Source organism: Chelonoidis abingdonii, chromosome 10, assembly GCF_003597395.2.
Source record: "Chelonoidis abingdonii isolate Lonesome George chromosome 10, CheloAbing_2.0, whole genome shotgun sequence".
In the NCBI taxonomy this organism is placed as follows: domain Eukaryota; kingdom Metazoa; phylum Chordata; order Testudines; family Testudinidae; genus Chelonoidis; species Chelonoidis abingdonii.
In genome coordinates this window covers 41,600,366-41,612,805 of record NC_133778.1, presented here as the reverse complement: position 1 = coordinate 41,612,805, position 12,440 = coordinate 41,600,366, and the positions used below count along the sequence as shown (strand labels likewise).

Genomic DNA, 12,440 nt, shown 5'->3' with positions numbered 1-12,440 from the left:
GAAGGGGGATGGTATGTACCCCTGTCCGTCTGATAAATTGATCCATCTCTTCAGCAGTAATTGCTGAACCAACAAATAATTTACCAACAAATTAAAAATCTTAACTTATAACTCTAGTCTTCAACAGCCAGTCCTGCAAGCTGCCTAATTTGTATGTGTGTTGAGTGTCATCAGCACCTTGCAGGATTGGGCCTTTACATGAAGAAATTCTTGAGGGAAAGTTTCCTGCTGTGTGTATAACTAATGATAGCATATGTTCTTGTTTTTGTAACACTTGTCTTCCCTTTCTTTAACCCTTCCCATTGTTCCTGATCATCTCTTGTCATGTTATATGTGAGGTCTTTGGATTGGGGATCATGACTTTTGTCTGCATCAGTGGTTCTCAACCATTTTTGGTCCATGATCAAAAACGTAGATTCTAGACATTCAGGGCTACAAAATAAAGAACTTTAAAGCACATATATTTTAATGTCTAGAACAGCTGTGAGTATCTGAAGACTTTCTCTCCTTTCCTAGGCTTTGAGCCAGCTGTACTTTTGGGAGGATGGAAAGGGAGATAAATTCTCTACATTAGTAAAAACAAGGAAGAAACTGTTTCCATGGCAGATAGATTTTTTTTTTTTTTTTTTTAAATAAGGCAGTTTGAAGCTGACCATGGGCTTGCAAGGTTGGAATAAGATCAGCGGAGATGGATTAGGGGGCACATAATGACATTGTATGTCTGATAAAGTGCACAGTCACGTTTGTTGTCTCTGTGTATACCTGTGTGTATATTGTAGCAGGAGAGATGTAAGTTCTGTATAAAGATTGCTTAATGCATTTTTCCTCCTTTTTTTTTTTTTTTTTTTTTTTTTTTTTTTTTTGTGGAACACTAGTGCCTCCATTGTTTTCAGTATGATTTTGAAAGTTGGCAGGAGGATAATCCTGGGGTCAGGGAAGTGCCTGTTGATGTTCCCATCAAAATCTGTTCTGATTTGGCAGAGAGAAGTTTTCAAAAATTGCTGTGTGCAGTTTGTGTTATGCCCAGAAGAGTATGCTAGCAGCTTGCTGCTAAAATTGCTCAACATTTAGTGCTTTCCAGCATGTCACTCATTGTGCTGCACAGAATTGCGCTTCTGGATGGGGCACAGTCACACACAGCGTGTTTTCCCCCCCCCCTCTGTTTTTAAAGTACTTGGATAGAACATGCAAAAAGTTATGTTAAAAGAATATTAATTTGCAAAAAATAGTGTGTGATCATGTAATTGAAAAGTATTTTAGTGCATATGCAGATAGGACAGAATTAAGGTTGTATGAGGAACTTTTGATGATCTACTGTGCAACCTTAATAACATTAAGTAATAGGAGATATTTTTGTGTGTGGTTGGGTACCCACCTACACACAGAATGTCGCATCTGAATTTATTTTTGGTTTATTTTATTTGAAGAAAAATGCATTTCCAGTAACTTTCATACAGTTACATTTCTAGTAATTTTTGGAGGACCAGAAAGACTTCAATGAAAGATTGGATCATCTAGCAGGTCAGTTTGCCCTTTGTTGTTCAAGGAAACACTTTTCTTTCTTGAAAAGATCAGCTTTCTTCTGAGCTGTTCCATCTTCAAGTGGTTTACTTGTCAAGATAATATTGGTATGAACAGCTGAAAGAAATCCAGGAATAGAATAGATCAGCCTGATGCATTTTTTTCAGTCTTTTATAAAAACTATAAATTTCTAAGAACATAAAGTGTGTGTGTGTGTGTGTGTATATATATATATATAGTGTACTTGTAATTTCAATTTGTTTTAAAATGGTTTGGGAAAGTGTTTTTTTTTTTTTTTTAAATCAACAACAAAATTAATTCTATTCTAGTTGGATAGAAATATAATATAGACTTTAAGAACGGAGGATTCTAAGACGTACAGCTTTTAGGCACTTCAAGAAAAGCTATACCGGCTGGAGTAGCAAAGGAGAAAGCTGGCCTTTTCAGAAAAGACTGGTGCGACCTTGAGTAATTAAGGGTAAATGATGTGCTGTATAATCAGTTCTCTCACTGAAGTCTCTGTGGGTGCTTAAAATTACTGTAGGCTCTAGACTAATACAAAACCTTAATACTGGAAGTGTATTTTTCTTTAAATAAAATAAACCCAAAATAAATTCAGGTTATGAACCATATTATCTAAATACCTCGACTAAATATAAAACCAAAACTAAATATAAACTAAACACTACAAAATAAAAATTAAAACTTTTTTCATTCATTCAGTGAACTATAGAAGAAACTTTTGAATGTGAAACTTGCTTTTTTTAAAATGTACTGATCATCTCTTTAAAAACACAGTGTTGCACTTTGAAATACTTATGCCTCAGTTGTGTAACTGGGGTTTCTTCAGTTTACACAGAGGGGAAGAGAGAATAAGTGAAACAGAACTGTATTTTTCATGTAATAAAGGGTAATTCATGCTTTTTCTCTGTAAAGGATGTGACATTTGAGCAGACATGTTCTGAATACTTTTATGTTGAATAAAGCTCAAAGGATCATGTGATAATAAAAAATGATAATTTCCGGTTCTTTTTCATTCAAGTGACTATTTTTCCACCTTCTTGAATCAGCGTTGACGTTTGTAAAGACTTGAAACAAATATTCCAACAGGTAGTACCTTGGGACAGTTTAGAATTAAAATGGATTTAATCTGGTGACTGTGTGAGCAGCATGAATCTAAGCTTCAATTTACATTTGTATTTCAGGCCTAGTTTTTTAATAATGAAGATTGAGCAGGCAGTGTTTAAGCACTCAGTGGTGACCCATTTCTAGTTACCTTAATCTACAAAGGCAAACTTGGCATCTCCCACATGATTGATTGTCACCATAGAAACCAAGACATAGAGTTAGAGAGACTGAACTGCTCAATATTTTTCAGCCTCTGTATCTTAGGCCCTTGGGCCATCACGGAAAATTACTGAGCTGTACTGAATCTGTCAGAGTTTGTTTGTCTCCTTATTAAGGTTCTCTATTTACAATCAGACTGTTTTAGTAAAAGCAAAGCATAAGTTGAGGAAAAAATTCCAGGGAAAAATTACTACAATAATTCCAAAAAGAGGTTGTCTCACATTACTGATGCATCCTCTAAAATAATCTTAAAATTGTTGTAAGGGAATTTTTTTTTTAAAAAGTGGTGACTTCTCAATGTGACAAGTAATCACGTGCACATGCAAGGATACTTGAATTCTAAAAATGCCTAAGAAAATTTACGAAGTTAAATAATACTTGCCCAAGAAAAACAATTACCAATTACTCTTGCCCTTTCTTAAAACTATATTTTACTTAATCAGTGTAAATAATTTCATTACCAGGGTCATATTGATACACTATACAATTCACTGTGATTTAATTTTAAGGGTTTTATTTCCTTTAAAATATAAAATTTTATATTTCCATATAATGCGTGTGTGTGTGTCATTTTTCTCAGTAAATGGGAAGGGAGGGGAGGATGGGACAGCCTACAGAGAGCCTAGTGACTGACTCCTCCAAATACTCAAACAATTAATAGGTACCATTATACTTATTGTAATATTTTAAAATGCATCTTAAAATAAATTAGTGAGTTTTCTTTGTTAATATGACCATAACTGTGCAAAGTCCTTTTCCAAAACATTTCCAAAGCAAACTTAATTTTAAAAAATAAACTGGAATGACAAAACAGTGAATATCCCAGCTATAGAAGTTCATTTCAGAGTTATTTGTTTATTGGTTCTAATTAATTTGTGTTTTTGGGTGGGAAGAGTGTGATGAGGAGAAACCAGGCCTGTGAAAGATAACGAGCAGGCAGCACTGGAATTTAAAGTCCACTTTTTTTCCCATCAGTGTAAGCAACTGCTGTATGAGGTTTTTCAATACCTTACCAATGATTTTAATCCTTGCTATCATCTTTGGTTGAAAAAAGTAATTCAGACTTGATTCTAGTGTTGTGTTGGGGCTCTTTATGAGCAGAATTTGGATATTTTCCCAGGCTGTTTTATGCTGAATAGTTTATACACCTCCACCTTGATATAATGCAACCCGATATAACATGAATTCAATATAATATGAATTCGGTGGGAGAAGGCTGCGCACTCTGGTGGATCAAAGAAAGTTTAATATAACACAGTTTCACCTATAAGATAAGGTAAGATTTTTTGGCTCCTGAGACAGAGTTATATCAAGGTAGAGGTGTACTAATTTTGTGGTGATGATATAGTCACATGAAACTGAATGTATGGAGTTTCCATTTTTCTTTCATTTCGTTTGAACTTGGAACTAGTTAGTAGATAGCAACTCTGGTAAGTCCTGATTAGATCATCATCCTTTGGTTTTGTTGGCTGGCTTTCATCCCTTCCAGTGCAACCAACAAAAACTACTCCTTATTTATCATCAGGGATCACTTCCAGGCTGTGATTCCTCATTTGTCTTCCTAACAAATTAATGCAAAGAGGGGCTATGGTAAGTCTTGTGTCTCAGATAAAATTTTGTAGAGTGCTAACTGCTATGCTATCAACCCAAGACAATAATTGTTTAACTCTTCTCTCACTGTTATACCAGTTTCTCCAGTTAATTTCTAATATCTGTTTCATGTAGACGTCAAAAGGCCAGAGAGAGGCAACAAAAGTTGCTAGCTGAATTTGCTTCAAGACAGAAAAGCTTCATGGAAACTGCCATGGATGTTGGTAAGTTGTATTACTTATTTTATTGTATGTAGTTAAATTATTTTTTAGAAGTCTCTTGTAGCAATTTCTGTGCATTTGATGCTCCCACAGATGCTTACAAATGCAGTTTCTGTTTAAAAAACAAAATAAAATTACTGTTTAATAAGACACTCTTTACAAATAGGTGACATTTTCTGGACTTCAAATAATTCTTCAGACTGTGCACTTGCATTGTATAGCTACTTACATCCTAGGACCTCCAGAGCACTTCACAAACACTGAACATCACAAAATTCCTGTGACACACAGACACATTCTGTACTTTTTACAGATAAACTGAGACAAAGTAATGGTAAGTGGCTTGACTCAGGAATTGACTCTGACTCCCAAGTGTGCTCTCTCACCGCCTGACCATGCTCTCTAGCAAACAAAGCATAGCAATCCATGAAAACTTTAGGAATTAGTTTATTGATGTTTGGGCTCAGTTCTGCAAAGGGCAAATAGTTTTAACGCAGGGAGGATAAAAGTTGATGGTTTTAAAAAAAAATATTAAATATAATACATTTTTCTTTTTTAAAATAAACCTGTTTAAAATTGAAATTATGACAGCCTATGTTAGGCCTAAATTTACTGTAAGCTATTAAAGTAATTTAAATAAAAAAAGCTGCAACAATAAGCCCTCTCACATGTTAATAGTTAAAGGATGCTGCTTTTTTAATTATATAGAGAAAATTATATATAGAAAAATTATATATAGAAAATTATATATAGAAAAACATCTTAGCTTTTGAGGTCAGGTCAAGCTTGATAAATCTACCACAATGTCATGTACTGTATTACTATATATGTTATTTTCAGACCATGAAGCGAATACTGGTATTTACTTTTTTCCAAATGTAAGTACTTTCAGTTTCTGTTGTGCAGAAAAGCCTTTGCATTAATTACTTTTGTTTTCAATTTAGCTAGCAGATACAGAGAGAATATTTTCTTCATTTGGACTAGTACACTCAAAGTTAAGATGACATTTTGGGGAGTTAAAAAGGCAGGAAAACTTGTTTTCCTTTTCAGACGTATAAATCAAAATCAAGTGGGAAGGGATGAGCTTTGCTAATTTAAAAAACTTGAAGGATGTGGGACCAGATTTAAAAAAATATTTAGGCACCTGAAGATTCAGATAGGTGCCTAATGGGATTTTCAAAAGTGTCTTGAGTATGTTAGTGTCTGTTACAGCTATCCCCCTATTCCATTTTGTTTCTTACAGCTGTCCCCATACTCCATTTTGTTTTTGTTCTCCTGTGGCCTCCCCTCCCTGGCTGTTAAGTTGTTTAGTTGGTTTACCATGGCGCCACTGCCCTCTCAAGGGAGAGCCTACCAGTTGTTTACCAAGAGCCATTTGCCTTCCTCAAAGGGAGGCCACTTTGCTAAGTGGGGACCACTGCCGCTGTTCAAAGGGTTAGTCTGTCTCACTTGTTTAACTGGGCTCGTGTGGGTAGGCATCAGCTGCAATGACCTATTGTGGTTTTTAAGGCCTGGGGCATTGAGTCATAGGCCTCATGTGCTTTGAGTCACTATTGACAGGACTCTGGCCTAGAATGTCTCTGTGTAACCTGTTGTTTTTTTTTTTTTCTCGTTTCCCTGCCTCTGAGGCACTGAGAAGTGCTGGTGGGATGGCCTAATTTGCCCTTAAAAACCAGAATTTTCTGATCAGACTAGAAGGTTCCTCTGCATTGCTGCCTGGTCTGATCAGCGCCAGGGGTTCTGGGGGGTCTTCTCGCTCTGTTTTATTTTGAGGCGACCTGTTTTTTGACGCCCCCCCATGAAGAACGAATGGCTGCCTGAGAGATCTCTGAATTATGTGAGACCGTACCTAGCGCTTCTGGATGTTCTTGGCTTTTACCATGGGCTGCTTCCTTTGGGGCTGGTAAGAATCCCTCTGAAACTCTCTATCTTTTATTTATTATTTTAGCTGCTGCTCTGTTTCCAGCACCAGACTTAAGCAAACTTGTCTGTGTTTTAAAACCTCTCTTAACTCCGGCAGGCACTTTGCGTGCTAAAAATAAGCCTGTGCTGCTGCTGCAGCTGTGCTTTCCTGGACTGCCAGCTTGCAGCCCTGCCCCCACTTGCTGCTAAGGTGGCACCTATTAGAATTAGGTTTTTAGTCTAGATAATTGTAATTTCATTTTGCATAGGCTATGGTTAGTTAGGTTAGAGAATTGTTTGTGATTGTGCTCTGTAAGTTAGTTTAACATTGTTGCATTGTGTTCCTGTTACTGCGTGAATTCTGTGTAGTCTTGGTTAAGTTAGATCATAGATAGATTTTGCTGTTGTTCCTGTCATAGTTGTGGTTAAGTCTGTCTTCTCTGCCACCCCGAGCTCTCCAGTCCCTCCATACCCCTCAGTCTCCTCGCTGTTTAACCTGCGCCTGCTGCCCTCCTCTGTCTCTCCTGAACGATTTGAATCTCTCCTGTCTTTTCCCTGGGCTTCTTGGTGTGCCATTGGGCGCGCTGTGGGCGTGTGTCTGGGCTGCGCCGTGGGCTGCTTTTGCTTTGATTTCTCCGCCCTCTTTTTCCTTAACTTGCTTTTTGCTTGTCTGGCTGCGCTGCCCTCTGCTTCAGTTGCCATTTCCTCTGCTCCTGGCCTTTTTTCTTCTGGCGTTTTATGGCTACTGTGACACATTTTACCCATAACTGTTAGTTGGCTATATGCTGCTGTGACACACCTTTACATAGAAATTGTTAGCTACTGTTACATTTATACTTCATTGTTAATTGGTTACCAACTGTATTGTACCCCACTGTATTGTACTCCACTATTGAAACCCCCTATACTATTTGCTAAAAGAAACCCCTCCCCAATTGTCTACCTTAACAAACCCCATACCCCTCACTACTGAATTTTCCCTGTTTTTTGCATTTTCTTAATAAAGTTTTATTTTGCACCCCACCTGTGCAGTCATTGCTCCCCAAGATCCCATATACCTGCTGGCAGGGAAGTTAGGTGCCAAATCTTACTGATTTTAATGGGAGTTAGCCATCTAACCTGTTAAAGTTTGAAAATCCCACTAGGCAGCTATTTTGCATCTTTAAGCACCTAAATACCCTTGAAAAAATCTGGTTTATGATAACTGGAAACAATCTGTCAATTCACTAACTAAAGTTAATACTTCATTTGTTTTAATACGTCAGTTTTAAGTGCAAAAAATGTTTTGATGATAGTTTTCTTAGATATCAAGCACATTTAAGGTAGTTTTATTTAACTAATGAAAACAATTTCAAAACAGCTGCTGTTGTAAATTTTTAATTGATTTCCAATTTCTATCCAAATACAGCATGACACAAAACCCTACCAAAATCCTCCCTGTCATTTATTCAATAAGAAATGGGTCAGTTACCATTTTTTAATATCAGATAAAAATTTGACTCTGAATAAATGTATAGTAAGCTATGTAATTGTTTAAATAAATTAGTGTAGATATAATGTATCCTCCAGGCTATCAAAAAGTAGATCAAATTTAGTGGAAAGGCAAATTTGGTTGCAAATTCACATTTTAGTGGTTATACCAATCAATGACAGCTAACCTTTGTTTTAGGAAAATAACTAAAAATGCAAGCCAGGATAAAACCGATGATTTAAACCAAGGTTTCTTGCTCACTGATTTAGGTCATTATTAAAATTAGTGACTTAAAACTATTATAATTTAAATCAATCCACCCTGTTTAAGCAGAACTTTTATCTTATACAGTGATGTTCATACAAACTATAACCCAAACAATTTTTAGAATTAAATATTGTGGTTAAAAGATTTAAAAAAAATAGTAGAGGGGTATGGGACATAGTAGAGGAAATAGTTTCATATATTTGAAAGTGCTTTAGATGTTTTATTAATGGAGTAGAGACACAGGAAGGCTGATCCAGATGGAAAGAGTCACCAAAAAGAGTCTTTTACTGACTAGGTTGAGATTCTGTGAAGGGACAGCGCACATAATGGAAATAGGGCAAAACAAAACCTGTAGAATGTTCTGAAATATGTTTTTGGATGGCTTTAAAACCACGATTAACTTTGAATTGCAACTTGAAATGAAAGGTTAATGGAATTCTTCAGAGATATAATAAAAGAGATGTTTCACTTCTTTGTACATGTGAGCATGCATTCTGCATAGGATAGATTCTGGAATCGTAGAAGATTAGGTTGGCAGAGACCTCAGGAGGTCATCTAGTCCAACTCCTTGCTCGAAGCAGGACCAACCCCAGCTAAATCATCCCAGCCAGGGCTTTGTCAAGTCGGGCCTTAAAAACCTCTAAGAGATTCCACCACCTCCCTAGGTAACCCATTCCAATGCTTCACCACTGTCCTAGTGAAACAGTGTTTCCTAGTATCTAACCTAGACCTCCCCCACTGCAACTTGCATATTCTGTCATCTGCCGCCACCGAGAACAGCCTAGCTCGATCCTCTTTGGAACCCCGCTTCAGGTTGTTGAAGGCTGCTATGAAATCCCCCCTCACTCTTTTCTTCTGCAGATTAAATAAGCCCAGTTCCCTCAGTCTCTCCTCGTAAGTCATGTGCCCCAGCCCTCTAATCATTTTCGTTGCCCTCTGCTGGACTCTGCAGTTTGTCCATGTCCTTTCTTTAGTGATAGGCCCAAAACTGAACTCAGTACTCCAGATGTGGCCTCACCAGTGCCAAATAGAGGGGAATAATCACTTCCCTCGATCTTCTGGCAGTGCTCCTACTAATGCAGCCCAATATGCCGTTAGCCCTCTTGTCAACAAGGTCACACTGTTGACTCATATCCAGCTTCTCATCCACTGTAATCCCCAGGTCTTTTTCTGCAGAACTGCTGCTTAACAAGTCAGTCTCCAGATGATAGCAGTGCATGGGATTCTTCCATTCTAAGTGCAGGACTCTACACTTGTCATTGTTGAACTTCATCAGATTTGTTTTGGCCCAATCCTCCAATTTGCCTAGGTCACTCTGCACCCTATCCCTACCCTCCAGCGTATCTACCTCTTTCCCCAGTTTAGTGTAATCCACAAACTTGTTGAGAGTGCAATCTATCTCATCATCCAGATCATTAATGTAGATGTTGAACAAAACCAGCTCCAAGACTGACCCCTGGGGCACTCTACTTGATACCGGCTGCCAACTAGATATCGAGCCGTTGATCACTACCCGTTGAGCCCGATGATCTAGCCAGCTTTCTATGGATGTTATAGTCCATTCATCCAATCCATACTTTTTTAACCCGCTGACAAGAATACTGTGGGAGACAGTATCAAAAGCTTTGCTAAAGTCAAGGTATATCATGTCCACCGCTTTCCCTATATCTACAGAGCCAGTTATTTCATCATAGAAGGCAATCAGGTTGGTCAGGCATGACTTGCCCTTGGTGAATCCATGTTGACTGTTCCTAATCACCTTCCTCTTCTCCAAGTGCTTCAAAATGGATTCCTTGAGGACCTGCTCTATGATTTTTCCAGGGACCGAGATGAGGCTGACCAGTCTGTAGTTCCCTGGATTCACCTTCTTTCCTTTTTTTAAAGATGGGCACTATGTTTGCCTTTTTCCAATCATCTGGGACCTCCTCCGATCACCAGGAGTTTTAAAAGATAATGGTCAATGGCTCTGCAATCACTTCAGCTAACTCCCTCAGCATCCTCGGATGCATTAGATCCGGGCCCAGGGATTTGTGCATGTCCAGCTTTTCTAAATAGTTCTTAACCTGTTCTTTCACCACTGAGGGCTGCTCACCTCCTCCCCATACAGTGCTGCCCAGTGCAGTGGTGTGGGAGCTGACCTTGTCTATGAAGACCGAGAAAAAAAGCATTGAGTACTTCAGCTTTTTCCTTATCATCTGTCACTAGGCTGCCGCTTTCATTCCGTAAGGGTCCCACACTTTCCCTGATATTCTTCTTTTTGCTAACATACTTGTAGAAACCCTTCTTGTTACCTTTCACGTCCCTTGCTAGCTGCAACTCCAGTTGTGCTTTGGCCTTCTTGATTACACCCTGCATGGAAAGCTGAGACTTGTTGATGCTATGTACAAGGAAATTTCAGTTGTCAAGCTGGAGGCAGTATCAAATATGGTTCAAGAAACTGACATGGATGAAGACTTCAGCAGGAGTGGTTTTGAGCTAATAAAATACATAGGAGAAGTAGTTACACACACTTGCATACATGGGCGATGTCAGAGGATGATTGTTTCATGTTAAGAATTAAACAAATGTTACAGATCATAGAGGAGAAGAATTTAGAAGACGGGAATGTTTGAAGATGTACCTCTTGTCCAGGAGAACCACTAATATCTGAGAGAGTAAACTGAAGAAAACTGGATAAGTCACAAGTTTAAGATGGACAAATAGGATAGACTTCGAGGAAAGGGTAATGAGGATCTGTTCTCTCTCACCCCATTGAAAGGACTATTGCCCTCAACTGCCACACCAGCATTGACAAAGTGCACCATCACCACAGACAGAGTTCCACCTTCTTCGATGTTAGCCTTGCACTATTCCATGTTGACTTTTCAGCATATTTGATGAGATGGTGACGAGCTGTACCAGAACCAATCCGTGAAGCACGAGAGTAGGAAGCCTCCACTAGGCATGGTCTGTTTTGACATCAGACATGAGTGCTCGAGACATAACCTATAACTGCCCTTTCATACTTTACCTTCTAGCTATCTCCTTTCCCTGCCCTTATTACAAAGAGAAGGAGCCTCATTATTTTGTCTGGGAGCCATAGAGGAATTTCTTCAGGAATACAGGGGAAAGAGATTTCTACTCTTGATATTTCTTATTCCAAAGGGAAAAGGGGGTCTTCATCCTATCCTAGACTTGAGGAGATCAGCAAATTCATATATCAGAGCGGTAACCGTGTTAGTCTGTATCCACAAAAACAACAAGGAGTCTGGTGGCACTTTAAAGACTAACGGATTTATTTAGGCATAAGCTTTCATGGGTAAAAAACCCCAGATAAATCTGGTAGTCTTTAAGGTGCCACTGGACAACGAATTCAAATACTGTCATAAGTTCAGCTGTCATCTAGCCCACAGAAAGTACCTAAGGTTCACAGTAGGGGCCAAATGCCATCACTAAAGGGTTCTACCTTTTGGACTCTCCATGGCACTCAGAGTTTTCTCCAAGTGCGTATTACAGGGAAAAGCACATGGTGCTGATGGCCCAGGGAATAGCCGCCAGGGAATCTGTCTATCTGTATTTAGATATCTGCCTGATCAGAGGCAGGTCTCATGAACAGACTGAAATGGCCCTGGATCATGTTCTTTCTCTATTCTCCTACTTAAGTCTCCTGATGAACTATGAGATGTTGTCTCATGCACCCACAGACAATGGAGTTCATAGGAGCTCAACTTGACTCCAGTTTGGTAAATATTTTCCTGCCAGAGGACAGGTTACGGTTGCCTCAGTCAGTAGAGGATAGCCAATGCATGAGACTGGTGATGACTGTGCTTATGTGTCTGTGGCTCCTTGGCCATATGACTGCATGCACGTACGTGACATCACTTGCCCAACTTAGCTTCCAGCCTCTGTAATATTGGTTGAGTGCAGTCTGCTCCCCATCCAGGAGAAGAAATAGTCATGGTTCCATGGTGGAGCTCTTTTTGGATTTGGGACTGCATCGCCACCTGTGCTGATCAGAGCTCCACGCTGGGCAAACAGGAAATGAAATTCAAAAGTTCGCGGGGCTTTTCCTGTCTACCTGGCCAGTGCATCTGAGTTCAGATTGCTTTCCAGAGTGGTCACAATGGTGCACTGTGGGATAC

General features: G+C 38.9%; 1 protein-coding gene across 1 annotated transcript in view; it reads left to right on the top strand.

Moving 5' to 3' along the window:
* UBR3 (ubiquitin protein ligase E3 component n-recognin 3) overlaps positions 1-12,440 on the top strand; it is a 233,207-nt gene that overhangs the window by 126,543 nt on the left and 94,224 nt on the right. The window contains 1 exon segment of the mRNA XM_075070130.1: positions 4,594-4,682. Within this exon segment, the coding sequence (XP_074926231.1) occupies positions 4,594-4,682 (89 nt within the window).